This window comes from Dunckerocampus dactyliophorus, chromosome 1 (genome assembly GCF_027744805.1).
Source record: "Dunckerocampus dactyliophorus isolate RoL2022-P2 chromosome 1, RoL_Ddac_1.1, whole genome shotgun sequence".
Taxonomy (NCBI): Eukaryota; Metazoa; Chordata; class Actinopteri; order Syngnathiformes; family Syngnathidae; genus Dunckerocampus; species Dunckerocampus dactyliophorus.
The window spans coordinates 51,479,249-51,492,716 of record NC_072819.1 but is presented as its reverse complement, the minus strand read 5'-3'; the positions used below and the strand labels follow the sequence as shown (position 1 = coordinate 51,492,716).

Genomic DNA, 13,468 nt, shown 5'->3' with positions numbered 1-13,468 from the left:
TCACTGGAAATGACGGTAGATGTGCTTACAAGTTCCGTGTATGTCAAGAAAAAACTGCATCTCATGAAGGTGAAGCAACCTGTTTTTCCTATCAACTTCACTCATTGCTCTTTTTCCCCCTTTTTGCTTGTGTTTTAATTTTTCAAACATTTCAACGTTCGTCTTAAATCATCTTCGGAAATGTTCTACACATTACGTCGGACAATGCAGTTGTTTTGCAATGTTTTTTTTCTAGGACAAAATCAACTTTAATAGCAGGTGAAGGATTACTTTCCAAAATGGGAAATTGGGGGAAAAAAATCACAAATAACTCCTGGCTATTTTTTAAGAATTTTTAAAATTATAATTGCAGATGACTCACTGCCATGTTTTTTTTAACGTGTTTAATTTGCAGTTTTATTTAAATGATTTTTTTTTTTTTTTTTTTTTTTTTTACCCGTAGACCCACCACCTGCGGGGGCAAGCATAAGGGTCCGGTGCATTGCGTTTTGGGTGGCGGTCGAGGGCGGGCACCTAGGCGACCTGGTCTTCGGCGGCCAAATCTGGTTCTTGGGACATGGAACGTCACTTCTCTGGCGGGGAAGGAGCCCGAACTTGTGAGAGAGGTTGAGACATTCCGACTAAATATAGTCGGACTCACCTCGACCCACAGTTTGGGTTCTGGATCCAAACTCCTCGAGAGGGGCTGGACCTTGTTCTACTCTGGAGTAGCTGCAGGGGAGAGGCGGCGAGCTGGTGTGGGCTTATTAATAGCCCCCCGGCTCGGTGCCTCTGTGTTGGAGTCATCCCCGGTGAACGAGAGGGTCATTTCCCTACGCCTTCGGGTTGGGGAAAGGGTCCTGACTGTCATTTGTGCGTACGCGCCAAACGGCAGTTCAGAGTACCCAGCCTTCCTGGAGTCCATCAGAGGGGTGCTGGAGAGCACCCCAACTGGTGACTCTGTCGTTTTACTGGGAGACTTCAACGCCCATGTGGGCAATGACAGTGTGACCTGGAGGGGCGTGATTGGGAGGAACGGCCTCCCCGATCTGAACCCGTGCGGTGTGATGTTGTTGGACTTCTGTGCGAACCACAGTTTGTCCATCACAAACAGCATGTTCCAGCATAAGGATGTCCATAAGTGCACATGGCACCAGGACACCCTAGGCCGCAGGTCTATGATCGACTTTGTAGTCGTATCATCAGACCTGCGTCCGCATGTTTTGGACACACGGGTAAAGAGAGGGGCTGAGCTGATCACCACCTGGTGATGAGTTGGATTAGATGGCGGGGGAGGATGCCGGACAAACCCGGGAGACCCAAACGTGTAGTGAGGGTGTGCTGGGAACGTTTGGCAGAGTCTCCTGTTCGTCGAGTCTTCAGCTCTCACCTCCGGCAGAGCTTCTCCTGCATCCCGGGGGAGGACGAGGATATCGAGTCCGAATGGGCTCTATTCTGTGCCTCCATTGCTGAGGCAGCCGATCGGAGCTGCGGCCGCAAGGTGGTTGGTGCCAGTCGTGGCGGCAAGCCCCGAACCCGATGGTGGACATCAGAGGTCAGGGCTGCCGTCAAGCTGAAGAAGGAGTCCTATCGAGCATGGATGGCTTGTGGGACTCCTGAAGCAGCTGACGGGTACCGGCAGGCCAAGCGGCACGCGGCTTCGGCGGTGGTCGAGAGAGGTTCTGGCAAACCATCCGGCGCCTCAGAAGGGGGAAGCAGTGCCCGGTCCACACCGTTTACAGTGGGGACGGGAGCCTGCTGACCTCGACTGAGGATATAGTTGGGCGGTGGAAGGAATACTTTGAGGCCCTTCTCAATCCCACTGACATACCTTCCATAGAGGAAGCAGAGACTGAGGATACGAACACGGATAGTTCCATCACTGTGGCTGAGGTATCTGGGGTAGTCAAAATGCTCCCCAGTGGCAAAGCTCCGGGGGTGGACGAGTTTCGCCCTGAATTCCTCAAGGCTCTGGATGTTGCGGGACTGTCTTGGCTGACACGTCTCTTCAACATTGCGTGGAAGTCGGGAACAGTACCTCTGGATTGGCAGACTGGGGTGGTGGTCCCCCTTTTCAAGAAGGGTGAGCGGAGGGTGTGTTCCAACTATAGGGGGATCACACTCCTCAGCCTCCCTGGGAAAGTCTATTCCAGGGTGCTGGAAAGAAGGGTACGACCGTTAATCGAACCTCGGCTACAGGAGGGTCAATGTGGTTTTCGTCCTGGTCGCGGAACACTGGACCAGCTCTACACCCTTGCAAGGGTCCTGGAGGGTACTTGGGAGTTTTCCCAATCGGTCTACATGTGCTTTGTGGACCTGGAAAAGGCATTTGATCGTGTCCCTCATGGTGTCCTGTTGGGTGTGCTCCATGAGTACATTATTGGTGCTACTACGTGCCATTGGGCCTTGTACTGTAGAGCCAGAGCAGGAGCCTGGTTGGCATTGCCTCGCGGTGTCCTGTGGGGGGTGCTCCGGGAGTATGGGATTGGTGGCGCGCTACTACGTGCCATTCAGTCCTTGTACAACCGGAGCAGGAGCCTGGTTCGCATTGCCAGTAGTAAGTCAAGCCTGTTTCCGGTGAACGTTGGCCTCTGCCAAGGCTGCCCTTTGTCACCGATTCTGTTTATAATTTTCATGGACAGAATTTCTAGGCGCAGCCAAGGTGTCGAGGGAGTCCAGTTCGAGGGCACTAGGATCTCATCTGCTATTTGCAGACGATGTGGCCCTGATGGCCTCATCGGGCTGTGACCTGCAGTGTTTAATGGGACGGTTTGCATCTGAGTGTGAAGCTTCTGGGATGAGACTCAGCACCTCCAAATCCGAGGCCATGGTTCTCAGTCGGAAAAGGGTGGATTGCTCCCTCTGGGTTGGGAATGAGGTCCTGCCCCAGGTGGAGGAGTTCAAGTATCTCGGGGTCTTGTTCACGAGTGAGGGAAGGTTGGAGCGTGAGGTCGATAGGCGGATCGGCGCAGCGTCTGCAGTAATGCGGTCACTGTACCGGACCGTCGTGGTGAAGAGAGAGCTGAGCCGGAAGGAAAAGCTCTCAATTTACCGTTCGATCTATGTTCCCACCCTCACCTATGGTCATGAGCTTTGGGTCATGACCGAAAGAACGAGATCGCGGATACAAGCGGCTGAAATGAGTTTTCTTCGTAGGGTAGCGGGACTCACCCTAAGAGACAGGGTGAGGAGCTTGGTTATCCGGGAGGAGCTCAGAGTAGAGCCGCTGCTCCTTCACATCGAGAGGAGCCAGCTGAGGTGGCTCGGGCATCTAGTCCGGATGCCTCCCGGACGCCTCCCTGGTGAGGTGTTTCGGGCATGCCCAGCCGGGAGAAGGCCCCAGGGAAGACCTAGGACACGCTGGAGGGATTATGTCTCACAGCTGGCCTGGGAACGCCTTGGTGTCCTCCCGGTGGAGCTGGAGGAGGTGGTCGGGGACTGGGAAGTCTGGGCTTCCCTACTGAGACTGCTACCTCTGGACCTGGACCCGGATAAGCGGAGGAAAATGGAATGGAATGGAATTTGCAATTTTATTCAAATGATTTTTTTTTTTTTTTTTTTTACCCAGCAAAAAAAATTGTTTTACTTATTTGTAAAAAAAAAAAAAAAAAAACTTTTTTTCCTTTTTTGTAATTTTCAAAATATTCGAACTTTGGTCTTAAATCATCTTTGTAAATTCTCTTTTTGTAATATTATGACTTTATTAACCGTCATATTTGGACTTTATTTATGTAATATTTGGACTTTATTCACGTTTGACTTTAGTCATGTAATATTTTGACTTTTTTAATGGAATATTATACTTTTTCCTGGGCCTAATTTTCCAAAAATGACAGCTTTATTTAGTTTTGTTTGTTTTTTCTTGAATATTCCGACTCTGTGCTACTAAAATGACATTAATTTTCCTGATGATATTACCAGTTTATTCTTATAAAATTGCCACATTTTTCTCATTTTATATTTGGACGTTATTCTCGTCGCATAGCATGTCTGCTGTTGTTTTTTTGCCGTACTATTTAGACTTTATTCTCGTAACATTATAACTTTTTCTCCAACCTAATTTTCCCAAAATGACAAGTTTATTTCTTGCTTTGTTTTATTACGATACGACTTTTAAAAAAAAAAAAAAAAGAAATCCGGTCTGTCTTTATGCTATTAAAATGACCTAATTTTCCCTGATAATATTACGACCTTATACTTGTAAACTTCATTGTAATAGATTTCAACTTCTGTTCCTGGAATTGTTATGTTATGTTATGTTACGTTGTTGTTATTGTTCTTTTTGGCTTTTTGGGTTTTTTTAGTTTTCTTGGAAAAATGATGCTTTTAGAATGTGCCGCGGGCCACAAACGGCCCCCGGGTTGCTCTTTGGACAGCCCCGTTACGAAGGGATCCCTCAGAGTTGATTGCCGGTTGTGTGCAGCTGTGCGGCCGAGATGGAGCGGTGGGTGGAGGACATCAGGATGGCAATAGACCTGGCAGAGCAGAGCAGCGGGCCTCACGTGGACCTGCTCTCCACCAGCCCATCTGACATTAGTAAGCTCCAATAACGTCATTCATTTTAATGGAGTTGATATACAGTATGTTTGTATTTATGTGGGGCTTTTAAAAATATACAAATACATAATATAATAAATAACTCCTGGCTATTTTTTAAGAATTTTTAAAATTATAATTGCAGATGACTCACTGCCATGTTTTTTTAACGTGTTTAATTTGCAATTTTATTCAAATGATTATTCATTTATTTATTTATTTGTTTATTTATTTATTTTACCCAGTAAAAATTATTTTTTTATTTATAAAAAAAAAAACCCAACTTTTTTTTCCTATTTTTACTGTTGCTTTTTTTTTGTCATTTTCAAAATATTTGAACTTTGGTCTCAAATAATCTTTGTAAAGTCTCTTTTTGTAATATTATGACTTTATTAACCGTCATATTTGGACTTTATTCATGTAATATTTGGACTTTATTCACGTTTGACTTTAGTCATGTAATATTTGGACTTTTTTAATGTAATATAAAAATATACAAACACATAATATAGTCAAATATCAATAAATCTGTTCTTTTAATCTAGTTGATGAATTATTTATTTTTAAATATACACATAAACAAGATAAGTAAATGTTGTTTTCATGTTAATACAGAATATTTTTAATTATGCACAATCAGGACTTTATTATTCGTTTTCAATGATTTCATTTGTCTTGTTTTTTGATTAACTTAACTTTTTTCACAATATGAATAAATGATATTCTTTTCAATACAGTATAGTTATATTGATTTTATTTATTATTTCAAAATGATTCACTTTTCTAATGAAGGATGTTTATACTGTAATATTATGCAGCGTGTATGTTTTCCTTTCTTTTTTAAAAGATGATTTTTTGAATAATATTGTACATTTATCAGTTCAATGACTTTTTATAATCATTTGAATGCATTCATTTTTATGCGGTGTATTTCATTGGACAATAAATACGCTGTATCATGTTTTTTATTCATTTAAAATCCTTTAGTTTGTATTTTTTAAACAGACGATGAATGAAGACTTTTTACGCAGTATGAATAAGTACGGGTCTTTTGAATTCAGTATAGTAGCATTGACGTCCAGGTCACCTGCCTGTCGTTTCCCAGAGCCGCCGGAGGACGGCGGCGGTGCCGAGCGGGAGTCGGAGGAGGAGCGGTGTGGCTCGCGTTCATCGCTGGAGCGCCAAGCTCAGCGCGGGAACACCACCGTGCACGTGTGCTGGCATCGCAGCACCAGCGTGTCCATGGTGGACTTCAGCGTCGCCGTGGAGGTATCCCGCTTTCTCCTTTTCTTTCTCTCGCCGGGCCTGCCGGGTGGAAGCAAACAACGTTTCTCGCAACAACATCCGTGGTGGAGAGCGGTGTGTTCAGAGTCCTCCTGTCTCTCACTGTTACAAACGCCTCCAACTGAGTGCCGATAACTTGTTTGGCTTTCCGAATCTGGTTTGTCCATCCGGTTTATGTCCTTTTTGCTGGTGCTGCTCTCCCAACAAACCACAATAAAGTGCAGGGCGCTGGCTACCGCAGACTGGAAGAAGATCTCCAGCAGCTTGCTGCACATGTTGAAGGACCACAGCTTCCCCAGGAAGTAGCGTATGCTCAATTGCGCAATAAAACATGTTCATGAATCGTCCCATTCCAATAATAAGGCATAAATACAATGAAAATGTACACTAAAATCATCACACAGCAACTTAACACTCGCAAGGTAGCTAGGAAGTATACAAACATGCACCAATACGATTTGAAAATCAAGTCAAATCCAATTTTATTTGTATAACACATTTTAAAACAACCAGGATTGGGTAGACAATGACAAATAAAATCAAGTGATAAAATAACCACACACACAAGCAAGTTTAGCCACATAAAATATACAAAATAAAAGTTTTTGTTGAATGCCAGTGAAAAGAGGTAGGTTTGCAGCAGGTTTTGTGTTACAGGTGTTTGTGCATCTCTGGTGTGATGCAGCCACAGAAAAGCGTCTTGTCACTTCTAGTGGTAAGTCTAGAGCGGGGGACAGACAGCAGCAGTTTGTCTGCAGACCTCAGGGCCCTACCTGGGCTGTGGGGGCTGCAGGAGCTCAGACAGGTACATAAAAATAAAATAAAAGTACAATGACAAAAAAATAAACATTTTAAAGTTTTTCCAAAAGTCATTTCATTGGAGGATAAGCGGCATAGGAAATGGATGGATGGTGCCGCAACGATGCCACTGTGCACCAGCGGGAGCCAGAGGAGCCCAGAAGGAGGCTGACGTCATTGCAGAGCCCCATTGAATGCGTTGCTCAGATGCAATGCCTTACGGAAAAACTTTTAAGAGTTCTTTTTTCCCACATTTTGAACTCAGATTGGTACATTTTTGTATATTTGCCAGGTATACCTTTTGTTAAGTTGCTGTCTGAGTTTAGCGTTCTTAGTAAGATGACACCGTGAGTCAGACTGTTCCATGGAGTCGTGACCTGCGATTTGACAAGCTCGTCGTGAGTGCGCTGACAGCTTGCGATTGGCTCCTGCCAAGGAAAGAGCTCCCTGTTTCCTCACTGACCCGCCAGCGGCACAGTATTTCAACGATTAGTAGCAGTTCTGGAGTGAAGGAAATGTCATGAGATTAGAAGTTGGCCATAAATTAGCCGCAGCACTAATCAGTGGCAGATTACTGTCACTGCCCTGCTCCACTGATAGAATGAGCAGATCATTCCTCCCCCACGCCATGTACTGTATATCCATCCATCCAACCCTCCATCCATCCATCCCTCCATCGGCCGCAGGGTTCAAAGTTTAAGAAGTAGCGGCTCATAGACGGGAATTTGCAGTACTACCGCAAAACTTCAAGTCCACAATGTATGCTCCCGCGCTCGTGGATGTTTTCCATGAAATACTTTTGTCTTCATTCACGCCGCCATGTGCTTCTAGAACCAACTGTCAGGAAACCTGCTGAGAAAGTTCAAGAACAGCAATGGCTGGCAGAAACTCTGGGTGGTCTTCACCAACTTCAGCCTCTTTTTCTACAAGTCGCATCAGGTTTGAGAGGACAAACACGAGCAGTAGTTGTGAAGTTTCAGATAAGACCGGATGGCGGCGTAACCCAGGTGTTCCCGGCAGGACGACTACCCTCTGGCCAGCCTTCCTCTGCTGGGCTACTCCGTCACCATCCCGTCCGAGGGTGAGAACATCCACAAGGACTACGTCTTCAAACTTCACTTCAAGTCCCACGTCTACTACTTCAGGTCGGAGAGCGAGTACACGTTCGACAGGTGCGTCATTGCCGAGTGATCGGATGCAAAGTCGTGTGGTGTTTTGTGGCTGGGAAGCAACCGTGTCTGTGTTTGGCCAGGTGGATGGAGGTCATCCGGAGCGCCACCTGCTCTGCCAGCCGCTCCCTGCCGAGCACCAGGAAAGACCTTTATTGACGGAGGTGCCTTCCCGCCACAGGGACTTCCGACGGACGCCGTATCCCTGGTGTCTATGTCATCAGTACGTAGTCTTGACTCACGCTCGCAGGCCCTACTTCTGCACCGCCTGGTGGACAATTTCCTTTTTTCTCTTTCAGGCAAAATTATTGTCACGCACGTATGTTTCACAAACACCCCCGACATGAACCACGAGGCTTGCTTTTTCCAGGCCTTCAATGTCGTTTTCACTTTAGAGCCCTTTAGCGGTCATTGAAATTGCTCCAGACATTTTTTTTATATATATATATGCATTTTGGATTTTCTCTCGTGTGCACAGCCTCTACGTAAGGGGTGTCCAAAGCGCAGCCGGAGGAGGCCTTTTGCGACCCATGGTGGTTTCTTTATTGGCCCACGGCACTTCATTTAACATGGACACTTAAAACAAAAAACAATGAAAATGGAAAAATCAGCAGTAATTTTCCACGAATGAAGCCAACATATTATTTGTAATCTGACAAGAAAAAGGTGTCATTTTACGAGAATGAACTCACAATATTGTGACGGAAAATAGTCATTTCACTAGCATGAAGTTGAAAGATTAAAGAAAAAAGGCTGGTTTTTTTAATGGTAATATTATGAGAAGCAAAAAAATAAATCAAGTTGTCGTTTTTTGGAAAATTAGGTTGCGGAAAAAGTTATTGCATTACGAGAATAAAGTCAAAATATGATGGAAATAAAGTAATGATTATGAGGACAAAATTTACATAAAGGAAGTTGAAATAGTTGGAAATTAAAAAAAAAAATGACAGTGTAAATGGCAAAGGACAGCTGTAATTTTACGAGAATAAAGTCAAAACAGTCGCAGTTTTACAGGAACAAAGTCAATGTTATGAGGAAAAATAAAGTCATAAGCATAAAGTTGAGCTATTAAGGAAAAATATGCTGTTTTTTTCAAGTCGTAATATGAAAAACTAAACAAAATAAAGTTTCAATATTTGGAAAATTAAGAAAGAAACAGCAAGAATGGGGGAAAAAACGAGCAAAGACGCAAGTTAATTTTAACAATACGCTCCTACTCTTTCAACCTAAGATGCATTTAGCCACTTAGCTGCTGCTTCTTCTATTGTTTATTGGCGGTTAGCTGGTTTGCCACAGCAGGAAATGGCACAAAGGAGACTGAGGGATTGACAATTGTCTACGGCCAATCAGGACACAGAACACAACGGGCGGGTTCTCCTTTCAATCAGGACCGTTGTGGCTCTATATGTAGCCGGCTATTGTCTACCGTGGGTTCCTAATATGCTGGTACAGGCACGTGAACACATACTGAGACCAGGTGGAACTCTCACGTGAGTATACAACCCCCTCTAGTGGTAGCAGTAGTAAACACTAACACACACGTGCAGCACAGCGCCCACAGATGGCTCGAACACACCACAAGGATGCGCAACACAATGCACGTTCATACGATATTCAAAAAAACCGCGAAAGAGTCGTGGTCCCGGTTCGTGGTGTTGTCTTCAGTAGGACCAGCATACAGTATACTGTAGGGCGTGGCTACATGTCATGCAACGACACTTTCTAACAGAGAAATATCTTTCATATTTTGTAAGCAGCCTTTTGTACAAAACTTTGATACACTGTGAAATGATCTGCTTTGTGTAACTCTTCCATGGCTCCTTCTCTTCACCTTCACCTGACTTTTCTTCTTTTGGCAAATCTCAAATGTTGCTTTTTCTAATAAAGACGACAACAAAGCGCCATTTGCCGAATGTTGTTATTCCAGAAGCAAAGCATAAGAGCAGTGTTCCGGCCCAATTTCCCGTCATTCCGCAACATTTCCCTTATTTTCACGTGCAAATATTGTCATCTCAGCTGGCTTTGTTATTAGTAGCGTCAACTTTGTTTCCAATTGTTGCTTTAAGACTGTAAAAGCCCTCACAATACACTTTATACACTTTTCTCAGACCGGCGGGAACATTTTCTCACATTTTCTCTTGTTTAAACCCTGTCAAAGAGGTTCAAACCATCGTGTGAATTTTAATGATCAACATAAGTAATGACAAGATGAACGCCTTTTTTTTCTCCTGTGACCGTGCCTTTTCGTCCTGGCGCCTGCACTATAGCGTTTTGTATCCTTGTTCAAACTTATTGTTGACGTCCCCCTTCGAACCGAAGCTTCATTTGCAAGCTAGCAAGCTAGCAATGACACAGGAGACATGCGGGGCGGCACGAAGGAGATTGATTGACAATGGTCTACAGCCAATCACGACGCAGAAAACAATGGGCGGTGCAGCCAGAACGAGGGAAGAGAAACACTCAACTTCCCACAGTGCAATACTTCTTAAAGGGCCAGGCACGGCGTGTACCCGCGTTCATCTGCTGTAATAAAAAAAAAAAAAAAAACAGAAGAAGCGCTCAAAGAACACTATTCATTCACTGTATTCTCAGGGCATTGAATCGATCGCAACTGGTCGGTTCAGGTTGTCCTCGAAGACGTTTGCCTCTCATGCCAGCAGGATTGATGTGTTCACGGCCAAACACTCCGTAGGACAGCTCTTGTCTAGTCTGTTTAGACTGCTGTGCTCTTGTTCTACATGAAGTGGAAGTGCCGTATCTTGAGTTTGGTGTGTTTTGGTTTAATTTTATTCCACTCCTATAAACTTGTTTCCAGGAGGCCTTTTTTTCAGGTCGCAACTTCAGGAAGTCGACATATGGTGTGATCGTTAACCGCTGGTCAGTGCTTTCGGTTACTTCCTCTTGAAAGTGTTTGTTTTGTAAGAATTTAGGCAAGGCAGCAATGGGAAGTTTTTTTTTTAGCTAAAGACCCACCACACTGTCACGACTCCTGAACAAGACACGGCTGGACGCCGGATTCTCCAATAATTGTCCAATATCCTGTTTTGTAGGCGACACAGCGTATCACCATTAGCGTTTATTAGCATCATCATTTCAACCTTTTTTTCACAATTTTTGCTGTTTTTTTGTTGCAGTTTTTCTTGTTTCATTGTACAGGTGCATCTGAATGAATTCAGTACCCATGAACAGTTAATTTATTGCAACAGTGAAACTCTTTTGTATAGATTCACTGCACACAGAGTGAAATGTTTTAATGATGTCATTTTTAATTTCTGAATCATTGTGATGGTTACCTCTGTCGTGGCTCATAAAAGCTGTAAATTCACTGTCATAAAAATAGACAACTCTTTCATATAAACTTTAAATAAAAGTTTATTCTCAAATCAAGAGTGCAAGTTGTCAGATTTTCTCAGAAAATAGGACATGTTTTCCGCGGAAAACTCATCTCGGTCACCATAAGTCGCTAATCATTTATAAACACGTGATAAGAGGTCAAATGCACGCCGTTAGTAAGCCGTTCATGTTCTTATACTTGACCGCTTGTGGTTTTTCATCAAACATTGCGATTTTGTTTTTTCTTCGGCGGTCCTCGAACACACCGCGTGCTATAAATTCCTTCATCGGTGGCGAGTGGCTCTACATTCCACACTTGAAATGCGTTTCGTGAGTGTGTGGGGCAGATTGAGGGCTTAAAGATGGAGTGTGTCACGAGTGAACAACGGCAATTGAAGAGAGGGGGAGAGTTGTGGCGCTGGATTGCACATAATAATTACAATAGGCACTTTTGTTGCAATTGTTGATCAGAATGTGACAATAATGTCCAAGCCCAGCCAGCAGGAGGGTTAGACGTTTCTATGGGCGTATTCACTGGTGGTCACGAAACATAACACCCCGGATCTACTGTACTGTAAACGACTGGCTGGTGCTTGAATCGCTAGCCCAGTAAAAGTGCTCACTAGACACTGGGAAGCTTCTATGTGGTGTATTTCTGCGACAGTTGAGGTAAAACGTATCTTGGTCTTCTGCGGTTACACAAGACACAAGCGTTAGTTGTGTTGAGTTGTGTCGCGGCCCCCGTAGATCAGGCCATGGTCGCCACGGGAGTCATAGTTGGCGTAGTGAGTCAGCGAGGGCCAGTCGGGCTGGTACGTGGTGGTGCTGTACACAAACGCCTGAGTGACGCTCCCCGGCGCCAGCTCCTCCTCGTGGGCCGGGCCCAGCCATTCCTCCACCGTCAGCGTCACCGGACTTCGCTGATACATGTCGGGGATGTCTTCAAAGTCGTCCAGGAATCTCAGCAAAGCCTCGTCCACTTTGTAGAGCTCGCCGTGAACCCTGTGACCCTGACCCGGGATGTTGAGGAGGAAAGGGATGTTGTTCTGGCCGGCGATCACTAGGGGGAACGTCTGAGTTGTGACCGCTGAGGCCAGCAACCACGCGTGTCCGTTGCGCTTGTCGGTCATGTAGAAGTTGTTCGGTTGCCCCCGCTTCAGGGTGCCATAGACGAAGACTAGAGCCATGATGCTGGCGTGGGAACCTTCTGTAATGACACGACATTACACGCTGGGCGAACATCCCATATGTGCTCTTTCACGTCAGCAACCTAACCGCTTTTAACGTGAAACACTTCCGGTCGGTAGCTTGTTAAAACACACTGGGAAAGTGACAAACTTTACCTGAAGTGAACGGCGAAGGTGTTGGCACGTCTTGTCGACCGCAGACGCCGGATTAGACAAATTTGGCAGGCTGGGCATGCGTATTAAGACGTGGAAGAGGCGGCACTTATGGTTGTCCTATGCTGATGAGTTTTCTATCGATTCGATACCAGGTACATGCGGGGCCGGAATTCTAAATGGTGATACCGATACTTTTCAAGATGTTTGAATGAGTTTGTGATTTTTGTCTTTAATTTTTTTATCACGATTTTAATCGGACTAAAGCACTTGACAAATATTTCGGGAAAAATATAACTCAAAAACGTATTGGTGAAAGTAAGATACTTTTCTGAGATTCTTATTTTGTTCGGGATGAAACACAACCTGCTTTTATTGTGAAGGCCAGAAGTATGTTGTTTGTCTTTGAGCTCTTGTAGAGTGTGACAGTGAGACGAAGTTGGGTGTCAATAAAGTGCCTCCCGAGTTCATCTTAATCTTTATAAGACCCTCAATTACATGTTCGAATTAACAATATATTATAATGTTGGCCGAATAACAAGGACGCAAGATGACTGAGAACACAACAGCCACAAAATAGCGCTATATAGCTATCTTATGGCTACCTTATTGCCAACACTTCCTGTTTTTCTTCTTCTACGCTTTTACTTACTACCAGGCTGGCTGTAACTCCAACATGCAAGGGCGGCTGGGCTCAGAACTATACACTATCCTCCCCTCGCTACTCTATAAATACAACAACAAGGAATAATAATGATATAATTTAACAATCTTAACAAAATAATACAATCACCCACGTATGTTCGTTGTTACATGGAATGTTTTAACGAAATAAAGTTAATGTGGCGGTGACTATCCGCCCTGCTGATTCTACATCGGCGCATGCCAGACGTAGAATGAAGCGCAATAATTTCTGTTGCCGCGTCCAATGAATGCCGTCTAGGGCACGCCCCCAAACACGCACATGGCGCATGCACAACTACGCTACAGAATAAAATTGACAGAAAAGAATAGAAAGTGACTGAAAAT

At 44.6% G+C, this 13,468-nt stretch overlaps 2 protein-coding genes across 2 annotated transcripts in view; one reads left to right on the top strand and one right to left on the bottom strand.

Moving 5' to 3' along the window:
* The window catches only part of LOC129187577 (FERM, ARHGEF and pleckstrin domain-containing protein 1-like), a 60,645-nt gene extending 49,581 nt beyond the window's left edge, over positions 1 to 11,064 (top strand). The window contains 5 exon segments of the mRNA XM_054787074.1: positions 4,403 to 4,515; positions 5,621 to 5,784; positions 7,429 to 7,536; positions 7,618 to 7,769; positions 7,850 to 11,064. Of these exon segments, the coding sequence (XP_054643049.1) occupies positions 4,403 to 4,515; positions 5,621 to 5,784; positions 7,429 to 7,536; positions 7,618 to 7,769; positions 7,850 to 7,925 (613 nt within the window). The 3' untranslated portion in view covers positions 7,926 to 11,064.
* On the bottom strand, positions 10,999 to 12,542 carry LOC129187620 (gamma-glutamylaminecyclotransferase-like). The gene is made up of 2 exons (XM_054787163.1): positions 12,443 to 12,542; positions 10,999 to 12,306 (listed from the first exon to the last, which is right to left on the bottom strand). The coding sequence occupies exon 2, from the start codon at positions 12,284 to 12,286 to the stop codon at positions 11,813 to 11,815; it is 474 nt and encodes a 157-aa protein (XP_054643138.1). The 5' UTR covers positions 12,287 to 12,306; positions 12,443 to 12,542; the 3' UTR covers positions 10,999 to 11,812.
* Between the last annotated feature and the right edge of the window lie 926 nt (positions 12,543 to 13,468).